This window comes from Hippopotamus amphibius, chromosome 13 (genome assembly GCF_030028045.1).
Source record: "Hippopotamus amphibius kiboko isolate mHipAmp2 chromosome 13, mHipAmp2.hap2, whole genome shotgun sequence".
In the NCBI taxonomy this organism is placed as follows: Eukaryota; Metazoa; Chordata; class Mammalia; order Artiodactyla; family Hippopotamidae; genus Hippopotamus; species Hippopotamus amphibius.
In genome coordinates this window covers 1,974,669-1,998,350 of record NC_080198.1, presented here as the reverse complement: position 1 = coordinate 1,998,350, position 23,682 = coordinate 1,974,669, and the positions used below count along the sequence as shown (strand labels likewise).

Genomic DNA, 23,682 nt, shown 5'->3' with positions numbered 1-23,682 from the left:
CGAATAAGGAACAGAGTGGACCTTTCTCAAGTTGGTGAAGGACATCTACAGAAACCTACATGTGCCGGGGGAAGACCTAAGGCTTTCTGAAGAATTCCTAACCATGACAACAAAAGCATAATCTATAAAAGGAAAAATAATAAATTGGACTCCATCAAAATTCAAAACTTTTTCTTTGGAAAAGATATTTTTAAGATGATGAAAGGACCAAATACACAGAGTAGCTCCCCCTAGCCGTGGTGTCCAGAGGCTTTACTGGGGCTCCATTATTGATCGACTGATTGACTGGTTGATGGCCAACACTGCAATCTCAGTTTCCTGGTCAAGAGGGGGCCTGCCTTTATTTATTTATTTATTTATTTGGTTGTGCCAGTCCTAGTTGCGGCAGGCGGGCTCCTTAGTTGCGGCATGCAAACTCTTAGTTGCAGCATGCATGTGGGATCTAGTTCCCTGACCAGGGATCGAACCCAGGCCCCCTGCATTGGAAGTGCAGAGCCTTAACCACTGCGCCACCAGGGAAGTCCCGTAGGGGGCCTGTCTCGACGTGCTGATGGCCCAAGAGTGGGGGGCAGGGGCAGCGGGGAACGCTGCCTCGTGGCCGGTTATCCACCCAGGAGAACTGAAAACATGCATGTGACACGGCGTGACCCAGAGCCCCAGAGCCCCAAACCTAAGTCACACTGCTGGTCTTTCTGGCCCCACCACCCTCCATCCTGTGCCCCTCAGGTGAGGCTTCAGCCTAAGATCCAGTGTGGTCAGCCCCCAACCTAACCAAAGACACTCCTATCAGGCATCACACAGATAACCACCCAGAAGCCAAGGGCAAGAGCCAGGCCTCCCTCGGGCAAGGCCACATTCTCTCCTACACTCCATGAGGTTCACCCTTTTGAAGTGTACGATTCATGCCGTCTGAAGAGAGCGTCCCAGGCACTTGTCTGCACACCCGGGGCGTTTCGCAGGATGCCCCCACCATCCTGCCTCTAGATGAGATTGCTGTTCTGACCTGCAGATCCCGGACTTGAGCTGCAACACGTCCTACCTCCAGCCAGCCCCGCTCGCTTCAGACCAGCCCCCACAGTCCTAACTGGCAGGAGCCAACTGCCTGACGTTCACCCTGTTGCTGTCTGCCCCGAACGTCAAGGGAGGATGATGACCGCAGCCAAGGGCCTCTGTTCAGTCCCGAACGGGCTTGTCCTCCAGGTGCTGGGCTCCTCCTCATACCTGATGTCACTAAATGTACAAAGGTATACAGAGTTACGCCACCCCCAGCCTTCCTCTAGCTGTGTAGTACACTGTGCCGTGTTTACCACCTTGCACCCTTAAGGCTGTCTGTCCACCTTTGTTTCCCAAATCTGAACGCAGGCCCAGCATATACTGAAGTCTGGTTTTGATGGTGAAATTCAAACATGAGTAAAACAGTATACCCCCCAAAAAAAGTGTACAATTCAGCGGTTTTAGTATACTCCCAATGCTGCGCAACCACAAACACTGTCTAGTTCCAGAACATTTCATCACTCCCCACTTCTCCCTCATCCCTCCTCTCAGACCCTGGAAACCACTGATCTACCTCTATGTCGATGGACCTGACTATTCTAGACATTTCATATGAATGGCATCATATAATAGGTAGTCTTCTATGTCTGGCTTCTTTTTTGAGCATCATGTTTAATTGAGGTATAGTTTATTTACAATATTATATTAGTTTTATGTGTACAACATAGTGATTCAAAATTTTTATAGACTATACTCCATTTATAGTCATCATAAAATATTGTACTCTGCCATTCAAAAATTCCTTGTAGCTTATTCACCTCATACAGTAGGTACCTCTTAATCCCCTCCCCCCCCCGCCCCTCCCTTCTCTCCTTCCCCACTGGTCACCACTAGTTTGTTCTCTGTATCTGTGAGTCTGGGTTTTTTTTGTTGTTGCTGTTATATTCACTACTTTTATTTTTTAGACTCCACATGTAGGTGATAACATACAGGATTTGTCTTTCTCTGTCTGCCTTATTTCACTTGGCATGGTGCCCTCCAGGTCACTTAGCATGATGTCTTAAAGGTTCATCCACACTGAAGTGTGTGTATCAATACTGCATTCCTTTTCACGGCTGCATGTTACTCTATAGCATGGATATATCACATTTTCTTCGTCGGCTGATGGACGCCTGGCTCGCGTCACTTTCTGATCATTATAAATAACGCTGCTGTGAACATCCACGTGCAGGTTTTGTGGGGATGCATGTTTTCAGTTTTCCCGGGCGGATTATCAGCCACAAGGCTACCCTCCCACCACTGCCTGTGCTCTTGGCCATCAGCACGTCAAGACAGGCCCCCTCCTGGGTGGACAGACTCCACGTCCAAGCTTCCTGCAGTTGTCACCATCTGGGTCCTGGGGCACCTGAGCTCCGAGGACAGACGGGGGGCCTCCAGACTAGAGGAGGGAGGCCCTACTGACCCAAACTAGGATACGTGCAAATCACGAAAGAAAAAGAGAGTCACTGTGTCACCAAAACTAAAGAATGAAAGGACCACGAGGGGCCACCTGCTCCAGCCCTGAAGGGGACACGTCAGCTGCCTCTGGCACACCTCCAGGGGGCAGCCTTCGGGTGCACCCGAGGCCTCACGGAAGGGGAACTTGTGCAGCGTAGCAGCGCCTCCAGCTTCATAATAACCCACCGTGTCTCCCTGGGGCCGAGGGGACATCTGCGTTGTGGTGGCGCCCCTCTCAGGGTCATGGAGAACACTCTGCTTCCCGCTGGCCGGGGGGGCCCCTGGGGGGCCTGAATGAAGGCAGGACCCAGTTCCCTAAACCAGCCTCCCTCCCATTCACCCCTGAAGTCCTCCCTTCGACCAAGGCGAGCAGTCCTCCCTGTCAGCCAGTTTCTGAGCCCTGCCAAGTGCCTTATAAACACCCCGAGAGGCACCCAGTCAACAGATGCCCCCCGCGGTCGGCGACACTGAACCTGAGCTTGGCTTCCAAAGACCTCCCCACCCCTCCCCAGCCAGAGACGCGGCGCACCTACCGGCGCTGGTGGCCCTCCCACAGCCGCCTCAGGCCTCGGTCCGCCAAGCCCTCCAGGATGAGGAGGTGCACCGTCCCGTCCAGCAGGTGGAAGCCAGTGAGCACGTCCAGGTCCGGCCGCTCCTGGATCTTCGCCCGCATCTTAAAGGCGGACAGGGTCTGCTGGAGGTACTCCAGGGGGTAGGAGTCCAGGGCCAGGGCCCTGGCATTGATCATGGTGACGTCCTGCAGGAGGCCGTGCAGGAGGGAGCGCTTCCTGGAGTCCACCACGAAGATGACGCGGCCGAACTGGGAGGCCATGGGGTCAGCAACCAGGGCCTCGGGCCCGGCCCGCAGTGGCACCGCCACGTCCACGCGCAGCTTCAGCACGGAGCTGGCCTCCAGGTAGGCCCCCGGGGGCACCGGGCCGCGCCGCAGCCCGTCTCTGGGGACCCGGAACCCCACCACCTTCCTGCTCCTGCTGTCGTGGCCCAGGTGCATGGCCTTGGGCTCGCAGTTGTGGACGGGGGCGACCAGGTTCAAGTACTTGTGGCCGAGGAGGAGGTCGGCAAAGCTGACCTGGGCGACCCCGTAAGGGTCCCACATCTTATCTTGGGTTTCAAAGGGGTTGTTCTCTGTCTGTCTGGGGGAGATGAGGGCCTGGAGGTTGAGGTACGCATCCAGGGCGTCCTCCCCAAACAGGGTGGGCTCGCGGGCATACCCCTCTGACTTGCGGTCCCGGTCGTGAACTTCCACCACCATGGGGGGGCCCTCCAGGTACTCCCTCAGGTCGCTGGGGTGCATGGCCCCCAGGAAGATGACGTTGACGTCCTGGAAGTAGACGTGGGTCCCGTGGGGCTGGCCCTCAGTCCTGTGCACCGGGGTCCCGTGGAACTGGTATGTGCAGTACACGGGGACACGCAGCCGCTGCAGGAGAGCGGGGGCGGCGGTCACCGGGGCAACCGGGGGCACCCCCTGCCCCCCTCCCCTCCAGGCGGCCCCCACCTGGGGGCTCAAACCCCCTGCTGGGCTAACCCCACGCAGCCCCCCGCAGCCCGGGTTCCTCATGCACAAACCCCGAGGGCAGAGCCACCCCTGCAAGGCCCGAGGGCCACGCGGACAGCACCACGCTGGCGGCTGGCGCCAGACGAGGGCTCCGTAAGTATGGGTCACTACGGCCTCCCCCCAATGGTCAGCGCCGCGAGGACAGGCCCTGTGCCTCCGCCCCGCCCCACAGCCAGGCACAGGAAAGGTGGAGACAAGCGGCTTTTAGAGCAGGGTACCCCTGTTTCCCAGACATGCACGTGGAGGGCTGCCACGGGTAAGCTTTAGCGTATAAAGTGACCAAGCAGAACCTGGGTTGGGGTTTAAGAGGACTTGCAGGATGAGGTGAGGGAGGGACAGGGCTGTGCTGGGACAGAAACAGGGCACTTGGCACGTGTTACGACTTTATTGTGAGAAGCTGACCATTACACAAGTGTGTGGTCTGAACGCATAGTCCAAGGGTACTATTTATTTTACTCTGATGCTGAGCTTTTATTTTAAAATAATCCTGGGTTGGTAGGGCTCGCAGGGACCTGGCAGAAATCATTAAGAAAACTTTCTGGAGGAAATCTATTTCCAACCTAGGCCTCAAAAAATTCCCAAAGAGAAAGTTCCACCAAACATGGTATCATAGTAAAACTCACCAAACACCTGCGAGGAAAAGGCACCACTAGCAAAACCAGGTGCACAAAGCAAAGGTATCAGAACAGTCAGGTGCAGAAAATAAATGTATTTGTTAGGTTTTTAAAAAATAGAAGTATATCATCAAGGTCAAATCTATTGTAATTCTATTTACTAGCATATAAATTCTAAAAGGGAAAATTTTAACATATCACCTACAATAGCATCAAAACATAAAATGCTGGGACCTCCCCGATGGCACAGTGGTTAAGACTCCGTGCTCCCAAAGCAGGCGGCCGGAGGTCAATCCCTGGTCAGGGAACTAGATCCAACATGCATGCTGCAATTAAAGAGCTCGCAGGCTGCAACTAAGGAGCCTGCCTGCCGCAACTAAGACCCAGCACAACCAAATAAATATATTAACTTAATTAAATTTTTTAAAAAACATAAAATGCTTAGGAAGAAATGAAAGATACGTAAGACCTGTACCTTGAAAACTACAAAACACTGCAGAGAGATGTTAAAGAGAATCTAAATGAAGAAATATACCATTTTTATGGTTAGGAAAATGCAATTAATTCTAGAAGAATCCCAGACCTAAGGATAAAAGCTAAAATCATACATCTTCTAGAAGAAAACATAGGGTAGTATCTTCACAGACTTGGGGTGGAAAAAAGATTCATTTGCTATGACACAAAAAACACTAATCATAACAGAAAAGGTTGATATGATGGACTTTACCAAAGACGCTATTAAGAAAATTGAAGTCAAGCTCCAGACTGGCAGAAAATATGTAAGATACATATATACCTGACAAAAGACTTGTACCTACAATATATTAATAAAAAGAATATCCATAAATCAATAATTAAAAAGAAAAATAATAAAAGAGGAGTTTTCAAATCTGGTTAAACAGAATAAGCACACCCAAGCCTGCACCTCCCACCGAATGCAACTAAAAACCCTGGAGAGACGCACGGAGCAGCTTCTGAAAAGTAAAAGGCAGTGGGCAGACTGGAGAAAGAGACCAAACCCAGTGAGTTTCTTGGGTTTCATTTTCTTCGTGCATGTCCCCGGCTAGACTCAAAGGAAGGCTGAATCCCAGAATCGTACACCAGGCATGGAGAGACAGAGCTCTCCTTCAGTTCCAAGGAACAGGGTGGGGACCCCTATTGGACAGAGAGAGTGGAGGGAAATCCCCTGTTGCTTTTCTCTCCTGGACCTGCCCTCGGGCAAGTTCAAGTTCTGAAGCTGTAATCTGGTTGCCATGGCAGCAGCTGGGCAGACACCTGAAAATCTGAGCAAAGGAAATCCTTTCTGAGCAGAGGAACTGTGATACACAGAGTTTATCAAAATGGCCTTATATGTGCTTATATGCTTAAACACTTACATGTGCTTATATGTGGAATCTAGAAAATGGTACAAAGGAACTTATTTACAAAACAGAAATAGAGTCACAGATGCAGAAAACAAACTTATGGTTACCGGGGGGCAGGGTGGGGGATAAACTGAGAGACAGGGATTGATATATACACGCTACTATATATAAAACAGGTAACTAATAAGGACCTGCTGTAGCGCACAGGGGACTCTACTCAGTGCTCTGTAACGGCCTGTATGGGAGAAAAATATAAATAAGAGTGGATGTGTGTGTGTGTAACTGATTCACTCTACTGTACACCTAAAACTAACACAACAGCATAAATCAACTATACTCCAATAAAAATTTTTAAAAGCTGAAGGAAAGGGACTTCCCTGGTGGTGCAGTGGTTAAGAATCCGCCTGCCAATGCAGGGGACACGGGTTCGGTCCCTGCCCTAGGAAGATCCCACATGCCACGGAGCAACTAAGCCCGTGCGCCACAACTACTGAGCCCATGTGCCACAACTACTGAGGCTGCGCCCTAGCCCTCATGCCACAACTACTGAAGCCCACACGCCTACAGCCCATGCTCCACAACAAGAGAGGCCACCACAATGAGGAGTCCGTGCACCACAACGAAGAGCAGCCCCTGCTTACCGCAACTAGAGAAAGCCTGTGTGCAGCAATGAAGACCCAACACAGCCAATAAAATTAATTTAAAAAAAAACTGAAGGAAAATGATTTTTAACCTAGAATTCTATACCTAAACTATCAATCAAGTATAAGGGTAGAATAAGGATGTTTTCAGACATAGGAGTTAATAAAACAAGTATCGCCCATTAACCTGTTCTCAAAAAGCTACAGGAGGATGTGCTCCAGCAAAATCAAAGAGGAAACAAAGCAGGAGCAAGACACAGAATCCAGGAGACGGGACCCACCGGGAGAGGAACAGGGGACTCCCAGGGTAAACAGCTGCCCTAAACTGGCTGGTTCAAAACCAGTGCGCACTCGGCGAGCACCGCTGCTGGGACAAGGAAGCTCAGGGCTCCTTCTGCGCGCAGGGTCGCTACCTCCATCTGTAGAACCCTGGGGTCTAGCGGAGAGGCCTCACACTTGGTAACTCCTGATCACAGGAACCTAATCTTTCCACGTCTGGCTATGAGATCCTAAATGGTGAAACGGGGCTGATGACTGTACTTCTCAGGCAGGGCTGCCGAGGGGGAGGGGTGACAGGTGACAGGCAGACGTCTGGGAAAAGCAGCTCTCAGACCGGCTGGCCCGGCTCCGTCTTACCTCTAGTTCGCAGACGGACACAGGCTGTGACGGGAGGCAGGACACACACTTGATCTTTATGGTCAGGGGGTTTAAGTCCTGCTTTTGCTCTTCGGTCATGAGGGGAACTTCCGTTTTCAGCGTCAGGAAACAATCTAAGATGTTGGCAGACCTCCCACTGCCACGACTCACGACAGTTTGCCATCCTGGTGGGAGATGCACACGGCGTTAAACAGTTACGACGGCCCTGAGACAAGCACAGAGGGATCAGGCCACCTGAGAGCCAAAGATAAAAATGACACCTAAAAGAAGAAAACTTTAAAAAAATAATAATTGGGAAACACCTATAGGCAGCATGTCTATACCACTCTCTCAGCTGGGGTCTCCCAGGTTCTCTAAGAGAATTTCACTTTGTGATTTAATCTTCATGGCCACATGGGATGTAAGCACGTCCTGAATCACCTATCAGGTACCATCAGGGACAATGATGCTTCGGGCCCACCCTCAGCCTGACGGGCTTGGTCTGGGCTGTGGCCTCCACTCCGGGATTTTTAAAACCTCCTCAGGAATTCTAGAACCACCAGACTTGTGCTGCCAGTCCATTAGCTACTGGCGGTATGTGGATACTGATGTTTAAATGAATTAAAATTAAATACGATTTAAAACGCACTTCCTTCGTCACGTGAGGCCCCCTTCACACGTCCAGCAGCCGTGTGTGGCAATGAGCAGACGTGGAACCAGCCGCTCACTGCGGGAAGCTCCGGAGCACGGCTCCGGGCAGCTCTCCTGGCCTAGCACACGGTCAGGAGCAAATAATGCCAGTGTCTGTGTCTGGTGCCCCGTGGTGTCGCTTTTGCTCCCGTGGCCCAGGGAGGAAAGCGTAGACACGGCCGTGGAGTACAAGCGGTGCGTTCGGGCCAGATCCAGCCTGCCACGGCTCCTGCCTCGACCGTTCTGCAACAGTGCGACTGCAGGAGAGGGTGGGTGGCTGGGCCGCTGCAGGGCATGTAGGCAGCTGGGAGAATACGTTTCTCATAAAAGGGGCCCATACATTTCACCAGGTGGAGACATACTGGTGAAGGCAAAAAAAAAAAAAAAAAAAAAGCAAAGCTCCAGATTTGCAAGCAGAGAGGCCTAGTTTCAATCCCTGAATCTGACTGTTCGTCATCGTGTGACCTACAACAAGTTAGAGGCTTTTGAGGCTCAATTCCTTCGTGTGCAAAGTGGGCAGAGACAACACCATCCTTAGGGTTAAGAGGATGAAGGAGGATTGTTCATGGGAAGGTGCTGGGAACCCTGTCCTTCCCAGCACAGGGTCTGTGCACAAAAAGACCAATTCGATTCCTTTCACGATGCTGGGAAAATAGTGGGTTGACCAAAAAGCTTGTTTGGCCTTTAAAAACAAAACAAAACAAAACAAAAAAAAAAACCGAACGAACTTTTTGGCCAATCCAACATACTGCTAAGGCACATGAAAGCCCCGTCACTCACACTCAGAAAGAGCGGCTGCTTCCGGAACAGGGCCTCGGCCCAGAGCGTGCACGGTCTGTGCGGGCCGCGGGCGTCTCCTGGGGACCCCTCGCGGCTCCCTCGTGACTCTTCAGCAAACCCACTCGTTAAGGTCGTAGCTAACTATGATTTCTGTTCTAGACCTTTGTAAGCCTTTTCGCAGAAGACTGCCCAGTTTAGAAGGACTCTCTAGCGCAAACATCTACTCAAATCATCAATTAGAAACTTCAGGTGGTGTCAGCCATGACCCAGGGCCGGGGTCTCTACCCCAGCGCGACGGACACTTGGGCACAGGTAACTCTCTGCCGTGGGGACCACCCTGTGCACCGTGGGGCGCCCAGCGGCAGCCCACGCCCCCTGCGACGTCCAGGGATGCCTCAGCCAGCGCCTAGTGTCCCCGGGGGCACACGTGTCCGAGGTGAGGACCGCCGTCCCACGGAGGGAACAGGGCGAAGGGGAGCGGCCGCCGCAAAGTGTGTGCACCTACCGCGGCCGGGCTTGAACGTGACAGGCCCAGGGGTGTCAAGGGACCGTCCAAGGACTCTTGGCTAACCAGCAGCGGAACCACTGTCCAAACCAGTCCTGCGTGGCTGAGGTCCCTCTACTGTGCGGTCAACACAAGCGCTCACTCCAGACACAGAACCTTCCAGGCTCTTACCGGCCAGCAGTATTTACTGCCAAGATACGCAAGGTCCGCGGCCCAGTCGAAAAGTGAAGGTGAGGAAATAGGATCCTGCTGGCTTCGGGGTGATCATACACCGTTATATTTTAATGGCAAAAAGAGACCTACAATTGGCCTGTGGGGCCACGACCTCGCGCAGTTCACGACCACGAGCCGTGGCATCGGTACTGCGGAGGAGGGGTCTTTCTGCGTCCCCCGCCAGAGGCCCAGCACCCTGCGCGCAGCCCACCCAGACATCCTGGCGAAGCAGCTGCCACCTCCTCTCCAGCAACGTGTCTGAGACCTGCCGCGTGCAGGACGCCCTGCAAAGCCCTTTACGCACATTATCTCTTGTGATTCCTACGGCCCCCGGGGGTGGGAGTTATTGTCCCCATTTTACAGATGAGGAAACTGAGACTCAGAGAAAGCAGCTGCTAAGCACCTGAGCCAGGATTCAGTCTGTCTGCCACTCTCACAGTAACTGTCACCGTACAGGGCCAGGACAGCACAGGTTGGAGGGAGGGCGGCCCAGGCACCTCTTGGCTTCCCGTGCGGTTACTGTCACCCCAGGCAGGCCAAGACCTGCGTCTCCCCCCCCACAGCTAAGCAAGGAGCGGGTCAGGCAGGTCCCCCGAAGCCCACCCGCCTGCAGCAGCACCCGTTCCTTCTGGGTTCAAGGCCAAAGAAGCAAGAACCAAAGACAGTGCCCCAGGCGGGGCCACGTGGCTGCTGTGTGGGAGGCCCGCTCCTCCTGGACACGGCTCAGCAGTGGGTAAGAGTCTCTGAAAACTCACTCTGGGTGGAACTAGTTTTCAAAACTCCATCTAAAAGTGTGAACTAAACAGTTAATAGCAGTTCCTCAAAACGTATCAACATCAACCCAAGTGCTTGTGGAAACAAGGATGTTCCCAGCATCCCTGGACCTGGACACGGACCCTGCTGGGTTTCACTGACCCTCCGCATCTGCCTAAGTTTCTGCAGAAGAGGGGGGCTCGTCCACCCTGATGGCCAAAAACCTCACAGTGAAATAAGTTCCTAAAAAGAAAAAGAAGAGGGTTCCCCCCATATTACCTTTCTTAGAACAAAGTCACATAATTTTGCCCAAAATATATTCTGAGCCTTCCATTATCTAAACAAATGGACATAATAAATACCTATTTATTATTTATCAAATCTAGTTTATAAACTGTGATAGATCTTGCACAGCAAAAGAATCAATCCCCTGTTCTGCCACTGAGCTGTGTGCCCTCAGGTAAGTTGCTTGGTGTCTCTGAGTTTTGATTCCTCACTGTAAAAATAGTGACAGTGACACCTACCGCCCGCACCATCGCCGCCGCCACTCCACTGGGAGGATCGGAGTCCACCAGGAGAAGTGATGGGACCTAAACACTGGTCGCCCTTCCTCATCTCCTTTACTAGACGTCTTTTCCTTTACTAGACGTCTTTGTAAAAACCTGTAGGGATGTGCTTATGCAAAGCAGCATTTTATTTAGCAAACACAACTGTGGCATCCCCACATGTTTGTGTGAACTCTGGAATGAGATCTAGGTTCAAATCTTGGCTTCGCTTCATCGCTGTCTGATCTTGGACGATGTGTCTGACCACTCCGTGCCTCTGTTTCCCCCTCTGTATCATGGAGACACTCACCCCCACTTTGCACACGTGGCTGAGAGCACAAAACAAGGTGGCGCAGAGCAGGGGCTCAGTCACCACAAGTGTCCTGTTTATGGACATTCTAGCCACATGGGACAAGGCAACCAGAAGCTGCTGGGAACAGGTGTGTCTACCTGCGAGGAGTGGCATCACCGCCAGCTGGATGGAGAAGGTGCCCTGCTTCCCGCGGCCTGCCAGCCTCGAGTCCGTCTCCTCCTCCGCTCGAGCTTTCTTCCTTCTCCTCTGGCTTTTCCTTCTCCCATCTGATTCTTTCTGTTTAACTGTGAAATCGGAGGAAGCGAATACGCGTTAAGAGGAGCTCCTGTCCCAGAGGTCATATGTGACTGCTTCACGCTGCAAGGATGCAGAAGTTTCTGGGAGCTCCTTGGAGGCACAGCCTGTGCTCCTGCTCCATCGCAACCACCAGAAGAGGCGTCCGCATGTGACCGCAGGCCGGTCCTCGGCAGCTACACACAGGAGGAAACGAAGGAGTGTCCTGATTCCCGACCCGCCACTACCCAGAGCCTGCCATGACGACACCAGCACCGCGAGTTCTCCTCCATGGTGGCTCTTAACCGCAGTGCAGAGCTGAGGGTTGGGATTTGGCACTGAATCACCAAAGTTCCAGGACCAGCTCCTGCAAGGAAAGCGCCTTAACCATTCTGAGCCTTGGCTCCCCCATCGGTCGAATGGGGGCTACCGCACCTGCCTCCTAGCGCGTCGAGAAGAGTCTGTGGGCGAAGGTACAGAAGATGCGCAGCTCAGCGCCCAGCTGACATCCGGAAGAAAAGAGAGATGATCAGACACACACGTCTGGGTGATTCAAACCAGGAGCTATAGGTTCTGTGACAGAGAGACCGATGGGACAGACCATTCTGGGCAAACCCAGAAACAGAGCCACACACACAGGGAGACTGAACAGAGGCCAGAGGTGGCATTTCAAACCAGCGGGAGAAGACGGACGAGTCAATTAACGGCATGACGACCCCTCTGGAGGCAAATGAAGTCACAGGGCCCCTCAGGCCACACGCAAAATGAGCTGCAGGCGGACGGCGGGAAACGACAGAAGAATATTTGGGAGACGAGACTGCCACCTGGATGAGGAAGAGTTTCTTAAGTGTTACCCAAAGTACAAACTGGATGAGAAGAGGTGACTACTTGGGGTACACAAGACACCCAATGTGAAGGTAAAGGGTAAGATATGGACCCCAGCCTGTGACGTTTACAGCGCAGGAAACCACACAGAATTATTCAAAAGACCTAACAACATAAAGTCGGGGGATCATCAAGAGAAGCATGTAAACCTAACCGAACAGCGTACGCGAAGACACAGGCACAGGCAAGCGACCTAAGTGCTGACCAGATAAGCACCCTAGATGCTCTCAGCCCCACTGATCAGGAAGGAGGAGCGGAGGAGAAGTGGGAATTCTCAGGGCTGCTGGCAGGAGGGCAAACAGGTACAACCGGGACCCTACACCGGCAGCGTCCCCCGAGCAGCCACGGTGCATTTCCCACGCCTGGGACCCCACCGGGCACGCGCCCTAGACCTCCTACGTGTGCACCGCGGCCCCGCGCAAGGACGGCCGCCGTCGCAGTGCTGGCGGCAGCAGGAAACTGGTGACAAGTCAAACGTCCCTCAGCGGGGCCTGCGGGGATGAAGGGGGTGCCTCTACGCGACAGGGCGCTTTAGAGAAGGCAGACGGAGGGGCTGGACTGAGAGGTACTGACACCAATAAAGCTGAGAAATAAAGTCAAGTGAGAGAGCACGTTGCTGTTAGATTCACATGCACGAAGTGACTTGGGAAAACCAAAGTCACTACCAGGTGTGAACGTGTGAGAGAGAGACAGGGCGGGGGGAGTACATCAATGTCCAGGCGAGGAAGGTGTAGGCTTCTTAAGAGCATGGGATGCCAAGGGGACTTGAACTTCACCAGTAACCTGCGGAAGGAAGGAAGGAAGGAAGGGAGGGGCTTCCCCGGTGGCGCAGTGGTTAAGAATCCGCCTGCCAATGAGGCAGACATGGGTTCGAGCCCTGGCCCAGGAAGATCCCACATGCCGTGGAGCAACTAAGCCCGTGTGCCACAACTACTGAAGCCTGCGCGCCTAGAGCTCGTGCTCTGCAACAAGAGAAGCCACCGCAATAAGAAGCCTGTGCACCGCCATGAAGAGTAGCCCCTGCTCGCTGCACCTAGAGAAAGCCTGTGCGCAGCAATGCAGTCAATTAATTAATTTTTTAAAAGAAAGGAAGGAAGAAAAGGAAAGAGAAACAGGGAAGTAATAAATATGGCACAACATTAACACCTGAATTGTGGGCACACTGTTGTTATATTTTCCTGTGTACTTTCCTCTATTTCAAAATAAAAGGAACAGCTTGAAAACCTCATTAAAATGCTTTAAAGGACACTAAAAAGGAGTGAGACGGTTTAACCTGGAAAAGAGAAAACGCAGAAGGAGTTGCGAGGTGTTCGGATAGGAAAGTGCGGACGAGTCTTTCAGGGCCTAAAACACAGGGCGACTTACTCCCCTGTGTCTCCCACAGCCGGCGGGAGCCTGACTCCAGAAGCTCCAGGGCTGAACTAGAAGCAGGAAGAGCAGGCTGACTGAGGGTTAAGGAAATGATTTGCAATAGTTCCAGTTGAACGAACGGGGAAAACGGGCAGCAAGTGTCCCGGCTCTAGAAATTCCCACTCACACTGGAAACCCAACCGCGTGCTGAAGCACTGGTGAGGAGACCGAGGCCAAGAACGAGGGGCGCGACTCAGGCACCTGAAGATCCCTGCTGGGAGCCAGACGCTGAGATCACCCACTTTCATCCGTGCCGTTTCACTCCTTCCACCGTGACAAGCAAATCGCTTCTCATCTCCCAAAGATAGCCTCTGCACCCCCGCCACATCCCACACACCCACCCACACAGCATCTATCATACAGGGGTGTGATTATTCACCTGGAAGTCTCTGGTCAATATTAGAGACTTACACACAACACCATGGACCAGGAGCACCGAAATGCTGGTGGAGTGGGAAAGGACGGGAGGGATGGAGGGATGGAGGGAAGGATGGACGGATGAGGTGAGATGGACCGGGGAAGTTAAAACCGCAGGTAGTATTTTTTACTTTTGAATGATATTTGAATCTTATTGAAGTATTCTGAATTTGAAATGTTTCATAATTCTTTTCCAGGTCTAGTTATACTATAAAGTTCCAAAATCCCACCCTAACTTACTTTGAAATGTTTGCTTTTCTAACAAGTTTGTTAAGCTGCTAAGTGATGGCTTCTCCATTAACTCCTTCATCTCCGTCGTGGTTGCCCCTCCCAAAGAAAACACGGGTCTTGAAGTATCCCATCTAGAAAATTCACAAAGAGAAAAAGAAATGAACGTGAGAAAAATCAGGGACCAGATCTAAGAATGTATTTACTGGACTGAATGTTAAGCAAAAAAAAAAAAAAAAAAAAAATGACTCTGCATTCCTCTAACCCCGTGCTTCTCAGATTTCAGCGTGCGTGTGAAGCACCTGGGAACGTTACTGAACACAACACAGACTGCGGCTCAGCAGGCCTGCGTGGCCCTGAGATTCCCACTTCTAACAAGCTCCCAGGGCTGTCGAGGCCGCTGGCCTGCAGACAAACTTGCACCACCCACGATGAAGGAAAAAATAATATATTTTTTAAGAAAAAGCAACTGAAACTCTAAGATATCCAGGAATTCATTGACAGGAATTATCCACCACATCTATAGGAGGAAAAAAAATTAACCTCATTAAAAGTCCCAAAGGAGGAGCTGAATTAGCTGAAAAGATACACCATGATCATGAATGGGAGAACTTCACAATGGAAAAATGTCAATTCTCCCCAAATTAATCTATAAATTCCTACAAAAATTTTTTTAATCAACACTTTAAAATGACATGTTTTGAGGCATTTTGCTGTACAGAAGACGTTGACACAACACTAAGTCAACTATACTTCAATTAGACTTCCTTTAAATGACACGTCCTCTTGGTTCTTTCCATCCTATCCCGCCAAGCCACCAGCTGGGCCTCCACGCTCCCCGACTCCCCCCGGCCTCTGAGAAGCCTCCTCTGACTCTCGTGAGGCTACAGAAGGCCCCAAGAGCAACGGCACCCCCGCAGGAAAGGCCGTGGGCTCCGGCACCTGAAGATGAGGGTTAGGATCTCGGCCAGCACGCCCAAGACTCCCAAGAATTCTAGTTTGATAACTTTGTGCACATCACGTAACCACTCGGTCACTGCGCAGCGGAGGTGGTGCCGCCCCGCAGAGAGACGGTGCGGAGGGCAGGCCTGCAGCAGCCCAGGGCCCCACGCGGGACCCGCGCTCGTAGCCGCAGCACGCCTCGCTCTGCCCTGCCCGTCTCGCCTGGCGTGCCCCAGCCCCTCAGGAACCCAAGTTACCAAACGTCGACATGACTCTGGGCGGGAGTCTGGGGGGCAAGGACCAGAGGTGGCTGCAGGCCCACAGCCCGGAATAACACGGGGCCACGCTTACTGCACCGCGGCGAGCTCGTCCGTCCCGAGGGGCTTCTCACAGTCCTCTGCGGTCTTGGGAAGAGCTTCCGTTTCTGCGGGGAGAGAACCCCACAGTGTCAGCCGACGGCCCCAAGCCTCCTGTTCTACGCTAGTCACTAAGCCACGCCTGCAAGGCCGGGCCCAGGCGGCAGTCCCCAGGCATTCGATACAGAGGTCTGTCAGTAATATACGCGTGAATGGATGAATACGCAGGATAACTGTGATTACTTGGACACATGGAGGCAAGAGAAGGCCTCCAGGTCCTCATACAATACCCCACAGAGAACAAAGGGAAGGCTATGATCTACTCACCTGTCCACGTTAGCACTGGCGACATTAGAGAATACTAAAAACACTCCCCAGATTCCTACGTCCCCACCGACAGGGAGTCGTTAAGCAAAGCACAGTGCCAGCAGCAGGTGACACATTACAGCCACCACAAACGAAGTGTACGAGAAGTTGTTAAGGAAATAGGACAGTGCGTGTGATGACGTAGTAACCTCGGAACGGAAAATTCTGTATCCAGAATAACCTCCTCTATGTGAAAACAAAAACGAGAAGCTGAGCACAAAAACAAACGAACCTGCCGTAATATGAAAACCAAACTCTCATATTTGTTCCTGGTGATCCAGCGATAGGTTACTTTCCCTGCTTGTTTTACGCTTTTGTGTACTCACTAAATAGTCTAAAAAACAAAAGCAAATGTATATAACTTCTATACTTAGAAAAGGGTTTTTGCAAGGCACCAAACGTAAAGGAAAAGAACAGACAGCCACGGCGAGTCGTGCAGCAGGACAGGCGAGCACGGCGGCCGCCCAGGCGCCGCACCGGCCACACCCACCAACCGCCTTCCCCGCCCGGTCTGCGCTCAGCGCGTCCGCACAGGCCGTCTCCGCTCACCGTGCCCAGACTTGAAGCATTTTCTTGCTTTTTCGGGCTTCCCTGGTGCGTGGTCGTCCTGCAGCTCCTCTGTGACGTGAATGCCCTGTTCAGACAATTTTCTCTGACTTAAAACCGAATGCTTCACTTCCTCTAGAACACAGGAGAAGAAAGCATCACTGACTCAGTGCACCAGAAACGCACACTCATACCCACGATGCGGCCATCGCCCTCCTCGTGCTGCACCAACAAGGCAGACGAGGCCGCTGCCCTCCTGCCGCCACCGCCGGGGAGCTGCTTCGGAACACCAGCAACGCCAGCCTCCACCGGCCACGGCTGCTCCCCAACAAGCTCACCAAGCACTTCGTGTCTGCTGTCGCGTCTGATGTTCCCGCTGCACTTTAAGGAAGGCATCACCCCCTCCCCACTTTACAGACGCGTACGTCACCCTCCTGTGGGCAGAGAGCTGGTCCCTGACCAAAGTGAGGAGGACCCCCAGCGAGGGTGGTGCCCCCCCCCCCCCGGCTTTCCCGTTCATCCGTGTCGGGCTCTGCGCGCACCGCAGCAGCCACACGCGTGGAACAACCACCGAGCAGAGGGAGGGGGTGAACCAACAGCAGTAACAGATGTCGAAGAAAGACGTGGGGAGGAGAGAGGGGAGACGGGATGCAGCACTGAAGGATGGATGACACTTCTGCAGCAAGAGATTACGCTAAGAGCTCCCGATGCCCGAAGGCAGGCCCGACCACGGGGAAAGGGCTTGTGTCTTCAGGGACCAGGGCAGGACCAGGTGTGAAGGTGACACTGGCGATAAGAAAGGAGGCCTGGGGAGCAAAGCGCACGATGCCTTGGAGGCTGGACTCAGACGTCACACTTGGTTCCCGAAGCTGCAGAGCACAAAGCGCGAGGGTCTGAGGGGTGATACAGGAGGGTCAGGGAACCGTGCAGGAGAGAGGACACACAAATAAAAGTGGGTGCAGACAGAGGAGGCAGAGATGCACATCGACTTTACCTTCCAGCGTCTCCCAAAACTGCGATGCATCTTACAAAACGCTGCCGCACAGTCTAATCAGCAGCATTTTATTTTGGTTTTACAATTCTCTCGTCTAGACAACACAACCCTCCTTACTACTGGGGGAGCGAGGGTGCACGCCCACTGCCCTGCCGCCCCTCCAGGGGAGCATCCGGCCAGAGGAAGCAGGTGCCGAAGGTCACCATTGGCTCAGGATGGAGACCGGGCTCAGTTCAGCTGCGTGACTTCAAGCTCGGCCTTTCTCTCCTTCGAAGGGAGTTCAAAAGGAGACCTACTGGTATTGATGTAATCTTTACATGAGGAAGAGTCTGGAGGGCCTAATGGAAACAGGGCTGTGGGACTTTGGAGTTTTCTCTTTCAGTTTTCGATAGCCTCTAATTTTTTTTTTCTGTGAACACACCAGACTCATCCCACTTACCTGGTGGCGCAGTGGTTAAGAATCCACCTGCCAGTGCAGGGGACACATGTTCCCTGGGCCGCAAAGATCCCACATGCAATGGAGCAACTAAGCCTGTGCACCACAACTACTGAGCCCATGTGCTACAATTACTGAAGTCCGTGCACCTAGAGCCCGTGCTCCACAACAAGAGAAGCCACCACAATGAGAAACTCACACACCGCAACAAAGAGTAGCCCCCACTTGACACAACTAGAGGAAGCCTGTGCACAGCAACGAAGACCCAATACAGTCAATAAATAAATAATTAATTTAAAAACAAAACAAAACACCAATATCTGTCTTACCAAAAGATCCTGCATCTTCCAGAAATCCAGAAGGCTTTAATCGATAATACTTGACTTTTTTTGAAACCTTGTCCTTTGTGTCCCAGAGTCTCAAGGTGATTTTGTGGAAATTTATTTTCTTTAGTAACTCCTTTGTCACGCTGATGTTAAAAGATTGGGTCCACGACACCCAGACCTTGTCCCCTTCCTGCCACGGCCTGATGGTCTGTGTAAAAGGACAGCAAGAGACTCTCATCGTGGGAAGTTCAGCAGCCAAGATCTGACCGCCGCCACGATGGGGCAGGCCCTGCCCTCCGCCCATCTGTGTGTGTGTACTGCTCTCTCCTAGGTCCCAACTTATACAGGGAATCAGGAAACGGGTGCCACAGACAGGGGCCCACACGCCTCTGGGTTCCTCAGAAAAATAAAGTGAAAGCAATTCCCTGCAAAGAGTGTCCCTCCCAGGGACTCCGCAACCTGACTGACAGCCCTGCCCCAGTCGGGAGTGTGCATGTGTGCAGGCAGTGGGCATGCGTGCACACACACACACGTACTCACATGCACACACACGTACTCACATGCACACACACGTACTCACACACACGTACTCATGCACACACACGTACTCACACGCACACACACGTACTCACGCACACTCGTACTCATGCACACACATGTACTCACACTCACGCACATGTACTCACACTCACACACACGTACGCACATGCACACACACAAAGAAAAAGCAAGAGCTGCCAAAACTTTTGAAACACCAAAGAAATTATAAGGCAAAAATAGCTACAAAGAAAACCACAGAGTTGCCATCTGTATGAGTAGGTTTGTGCAGATTCCCTTTCAGTAGGCCTGGGGAAGCACCCAAGATCCTGCATTTCTAGCAAGTTCCAGGGGAAGCGAGCATCCTTTGCAGCTCTTGCTGTTTCCTGTGGGTATCAGACTATATACAAGGACGGACACACACACACACACACACACTCACCTTTATTCCCGAATCCAGGAACACTTTGGCCAAGGCTGGAAACATCACCACGTCGACCTTTTTAGGCTCCCCGTCGTCGGGCAGGAGGAAGTACTCTATGTGGTAGTAATGGCGGACCTTTGCCATAGGTTTGTCCACTTTAGAGTGTCTCCTATATTTTTCAACGAAGCTTGAATATTTTCCTTTATGACCTAGAAGATACAGATGTAATGAGTCTTGTACTAACCTCACGTGGGAAAGCAGACCCATCTCCACGATTCCCTAGAAACAAGAAGAGCCCGAGGCGGTGGGCGGGGGTGCAGGGTTGTATGCAGACCCCCTGCTGCTGCCAGCTTGGAGTGAAGATGCACGTCCAGCCCTCGCGGCCAGCAGAGGAGCAGCGCCAGGGCTGCAGGCCAGTGTGCAGAATTCTAGTGCGTGACTCTGAGCTGAGCATCTCGAATGTTTCACCTCAGGCGCTCACTTGCCTGCACCCACTCTTGACAGTAAGAAGCAGGTTTAAAAAAAAAACCCCAGCAACACGGGGCAGGATAAATGAGACACACATGATGGCATACTACATAGGTGGTTAAAACAAACAACGACAAAGTGAAACCAAGTCTGCTCATATCCTGTAAGAGATCTAAGATGTGCCATCAAGTTTTTAAGAAGCAAGCTGTAGACTAGGCAATGTAGGATCTCATTCCTCTTAAATAAACAACTTACATAAACACTCATACATAACGTCACAAATGTTCAGGTATTGAAGGAAAAAACACTGAAGCTAGAATTTTATATCCAGCCAAAGACAGATCCTTCGAAGGTACCGGCGCCACAAAAATACTCTCAGGCAAGGTCTCGTAAGTTGAGCTGCACAATGATCTACTTTGTAAGCGTCTTTGGAAAAGGTGCCAAAATAAGAAAAACAAGTCTAAGAGATGCTGCAAGAGATGTGAGGGTTAAAGGTAATCAGTAAGCACCAGTTTTCTTTTGGGTGGTATTTGCAGATGTCTTTTTCCAGGCTCTTTTGCTTGATATCAACAGACCAAAGATAAAAAGCATCATTATGGATAGAGGAGGTCACACATAATGACAAAAAGTTCAATTCACCAGGAAGATAGCTCAATTCTACAACATGGTATACACCTAACCAAATAGCCTCCAAAATATCTGAAGCAACCATCAATAGAACTACAAGAAGAAGCTGAAAGTAATCATCCTGGAGGAATATTTCAAGTAGATATACATAGGAATAAACCTACCTAAGGAGGCAAAAGACCTGTACTCCAAAAACTATAAGACACCAATGAAAGACATCAAAGATGACACAAACAGATGGAAAGACATACCACATGTTCTTGGATTGGAAGAGTCAATATTGTTGAAATGACCACAATATCCAAGGCAATCTACAGATTCAACACAATCCCTATCAAACTGTCAATGGCATATTTTACAGAACTAGAACAAAATATGTTTAAATTTGTATTGAAAGACAAATACCAAAAAAAAAAAAAAACAAATACCCTGAAATCTTGAGAAAGAAAGGAGCTGGAGGAATCAGGCTCCCTGACTTCAAAGTTTACTACAAAGCTAAAGTGATCAAAACAGTATGGTACTGGCACAAAAAAAAGACATATAGATCAATGGAAGAGGATAAAAATCCCAGAAACAAACCCACGCACTTATGGCCAATTAATCTATGACAAAGGAGGCAAGAATATATAATGGACATAAGACAGTCTCTTCAATAAGTGGTGCTGGGAAAACTGGACAGCTACATGTAAAAGAATGAAATTAGAACACTCTCTAACACCATACACAAAAATAAACTTAAAATGGATTAAAGACCTAAATATAAGACAGGATACTATAAAATTCCTAGAGGAAAACATAGGCAGAACACTCATTGACATAAATCGCAGCAGTATTTTTTTGGATTCATCTCCTAGAGTGATGGAAATAAAAACAAAAACAAACAAATGAGCCCTAATTCATCTTAAAAGCTTTTGCACAGCAAATGAAACCATAAACAAAACAAAAAGATAACCTACAGTCCGGGAAAAACTATTTGCAAATGATGCTACCAACAAGGGATTAATTCCCAAAGTGTACAAACAACTCATACAGCATAATATCAAAAAAACCAAACAACCCAATCAAAAATGGGCAGACAACATAAATAGACATGTCTCCAAAAAGACATACGGATGCCCAACAAGCACTGAAAAGATGCTCAATATCACTAGTTATTAAAGAAATGAAAAATCAAAACTGCAATGAGGCATCACCTCACACCAATCAGAATGGCCATCATTAAAAATCTACAAATAATAAATGCTGGAGAGGGTGTGGAGAAAAGGGAACCCTCCTGCACTGTTGGTAGGAATGTAAATTGGTGTAGCCATTGTGGAGAACGTGGAGGTTCTCTGAAAAACTAAAAATAGAACGACTATATGATCCTGCAAACCCACTCCTGGTCCTATATCTACAGAAAACTCTGATTCAAAAAGATACATGCACCTCAGTGTTCACTGCAGCACTATTCACAACAGCCAAGACGTGGAAGCAACCTAAATGTCCATCGACAGATGAATGGATAAAGAAGATGTGGTATAGCTGATCTGTGGAACAGGAAGATGGCGGAGTAGGAGGACGTGCGCTCACTCCCTCTTGCAAGAACACTGGAATTACAACTAACTGCTGAACAATCATCGACAGAAAGACACTGGAACTCACCAAAAAAACACCCCACACCCAGAGACAAAGGAGAAGCCTCAATGAGACAGTAGGAGGGGCGCAATCGCATTAAAATCAAATCCCATAAATGCTGGGTGGGTGACTCACACACTGGAGAACAGTTATACTGTAGAAGTCCACCCACTAAAGTGAGGGTTCTGAACCCCACATCAGGCTTCCCAATCTGGGGGTCCAGCAACAGGAAGAGAAATCCCCAGAGAATCAGACCCTGAAAGCCAGCGGGATTTGATGGCAGGACCTCCACAGGACTGGGGGAAACGGAGACTCTACTCTTGGAGGGCACACAAAAAATAGTGTGCTCACAGGACCCAGGGGGAAGGAGCAGTGACCCCATAGGAGACTGAACCAGACCTACTTGCTGGTGTTGGAGGGTTGCCTGCAGAGGTGGGGGGCAGCTGTGGCTCACCAAGGAGACAGGGGCACTGGCGGCAAGGGTTCTGGGAAGTGCTCATTGGCGTGAGCCCTCCCAGAGTCCACCATTAGCCCCACCAAAGAGCCTGTAAGTGCCAGTGCTGGGTAGCCTCAGGCCAAATGACCACCAGGGTGGGAACACAGCCCCACCCATTGGCAGACAAGGAGATTAAAGTGTCACTGAACTCCACCCACTAAATTGGATTAGTTTTACTGAGCTCCGCCCATCCAGCCCAACCCACCAACAGTCCCTCCCATCAGGAAGCACCCACAAGCCTCCTGGACAGCTTCCTCCACAAGAGGGCAGACAGCAGTATCAAGCAGTATCAGCAGTATTTCATCTTGTGGAACTGAAAACCACAGCCACAGAAAGAGAGAGAAAATGAAAAATCAGAGGACTTTGTACCAGATGAAGGGACAGGATAAAGCCCCAGAAAAACAACTAAATGAAGAGGAGATAGGCACTCTTCTGGAAAAAGAATTCAGAATAATGATGGTGAAGATGATCCAGCACTTTGAAAAAAGACTGGATGCAAAGATCGAAAAGTTGCAAGAAAAGTTTACCAAAGACCTAGAAGAATTAAAGAGCAAACAAACAGAGATATGCAACACAATAACTGAAATGAAAAATACAGTAGAAGGAACCAATAGCAGATTAACTGAGGCAGAAGGGCAAATAAGTGAGCTGGAAGACAGAATGGTGATAATCACTGATGCAGAAAAGAATAAAGACAAAATGAAAAGAACTGAAGACAGCCTAAGAGACCTCTGGGACAATGTGAAACGCACCAACATTCGCATTATAGGGGTCCCAGAAGAAGAGAGAGGAAAGGACCCAAGAAAATACTGGAAGAGACTATAGTTGAAAACTTCCCTAACATGGGAAAGGAAAGAGCTACCCAAGTCCAGGAAGTGCAGAGAGTTCCAGGCAGGATAAACCCAAGGAGAAACACACCAAGACATATAGTAGTCAAGTTGACAAAAATTAAAGACAGAGAGAAGTTATTAAAAGCAACAAGGGAAAAATGACAAATAACATACAAGGGAACTCCCATCAGGTTAACAGCTGATTTCTCAGCAGAAACTCTGCAAGCCAGAAGGGAGTGGCACGATATATTTAGAGTGATGAAAGGGAAGAAGCTACAACCAAGAATACTCTACCCAGCAAGGATCTCATTCAGATTCGACAGAGAAATCCAAAGCTTTACAGACAGGCAACAGCTAAGAGAATTCAGCACCACCAAACCAGCCCTA

General features: G+C 50.6%; 1 protein-coding gene across 1 annotated transcript in view; it reads right to left on the bottom strand.

The window, feature by feature from the left end:
* CFAP92 (cilia and flagella associated protein 92 (putative)) overlaps nucleotides 1-23,682 on the bottom strand; it is a 42,927-nt gene that overhangs the window by 13,350 nt on the left and 5,895 nt on the right. Inside the window, exons 2-9 of the mRNA XM_057706313.1 lie at nucleotides 19,279-19,469; nucleotides 18,286-18,507; nucleotides 16,556-16,667; nucleotides 15,627-15,723; nucleotides 14,346-14,467; nucleotides 11,258-11,404; nucleotides 7,322-7,506; nucleotides 3,024-3,928 (exon numbers count right to left, since the gene is read on the bottom strand). Coding sequence (XP_057562296.1) covers nucleotides 3,024-3,928; nucleotides 7,322-7,506; nucleotides 11,258-11,404; nucleotides 14,346-14,467; nucleotides 15,627-15,723; nucleotides 16,556-16,667; nucleotides 18,286-18,507; nucleotides 19,279-19,469 — 1,981 coding nt within the window. The remainder of the gene's footprint in view (nucleotides 1-3,023; nucleotides 3,929-7,321; nucleotides 7,507-11,257; nucleotides 11,405-14,345; nucleotides 14,468-15,626; nucleotides 15,724-16,555; nucleotides 16,668-18,285; nucleotides 18,508-19,278; nucleotides 19,470-23,682) is intronic.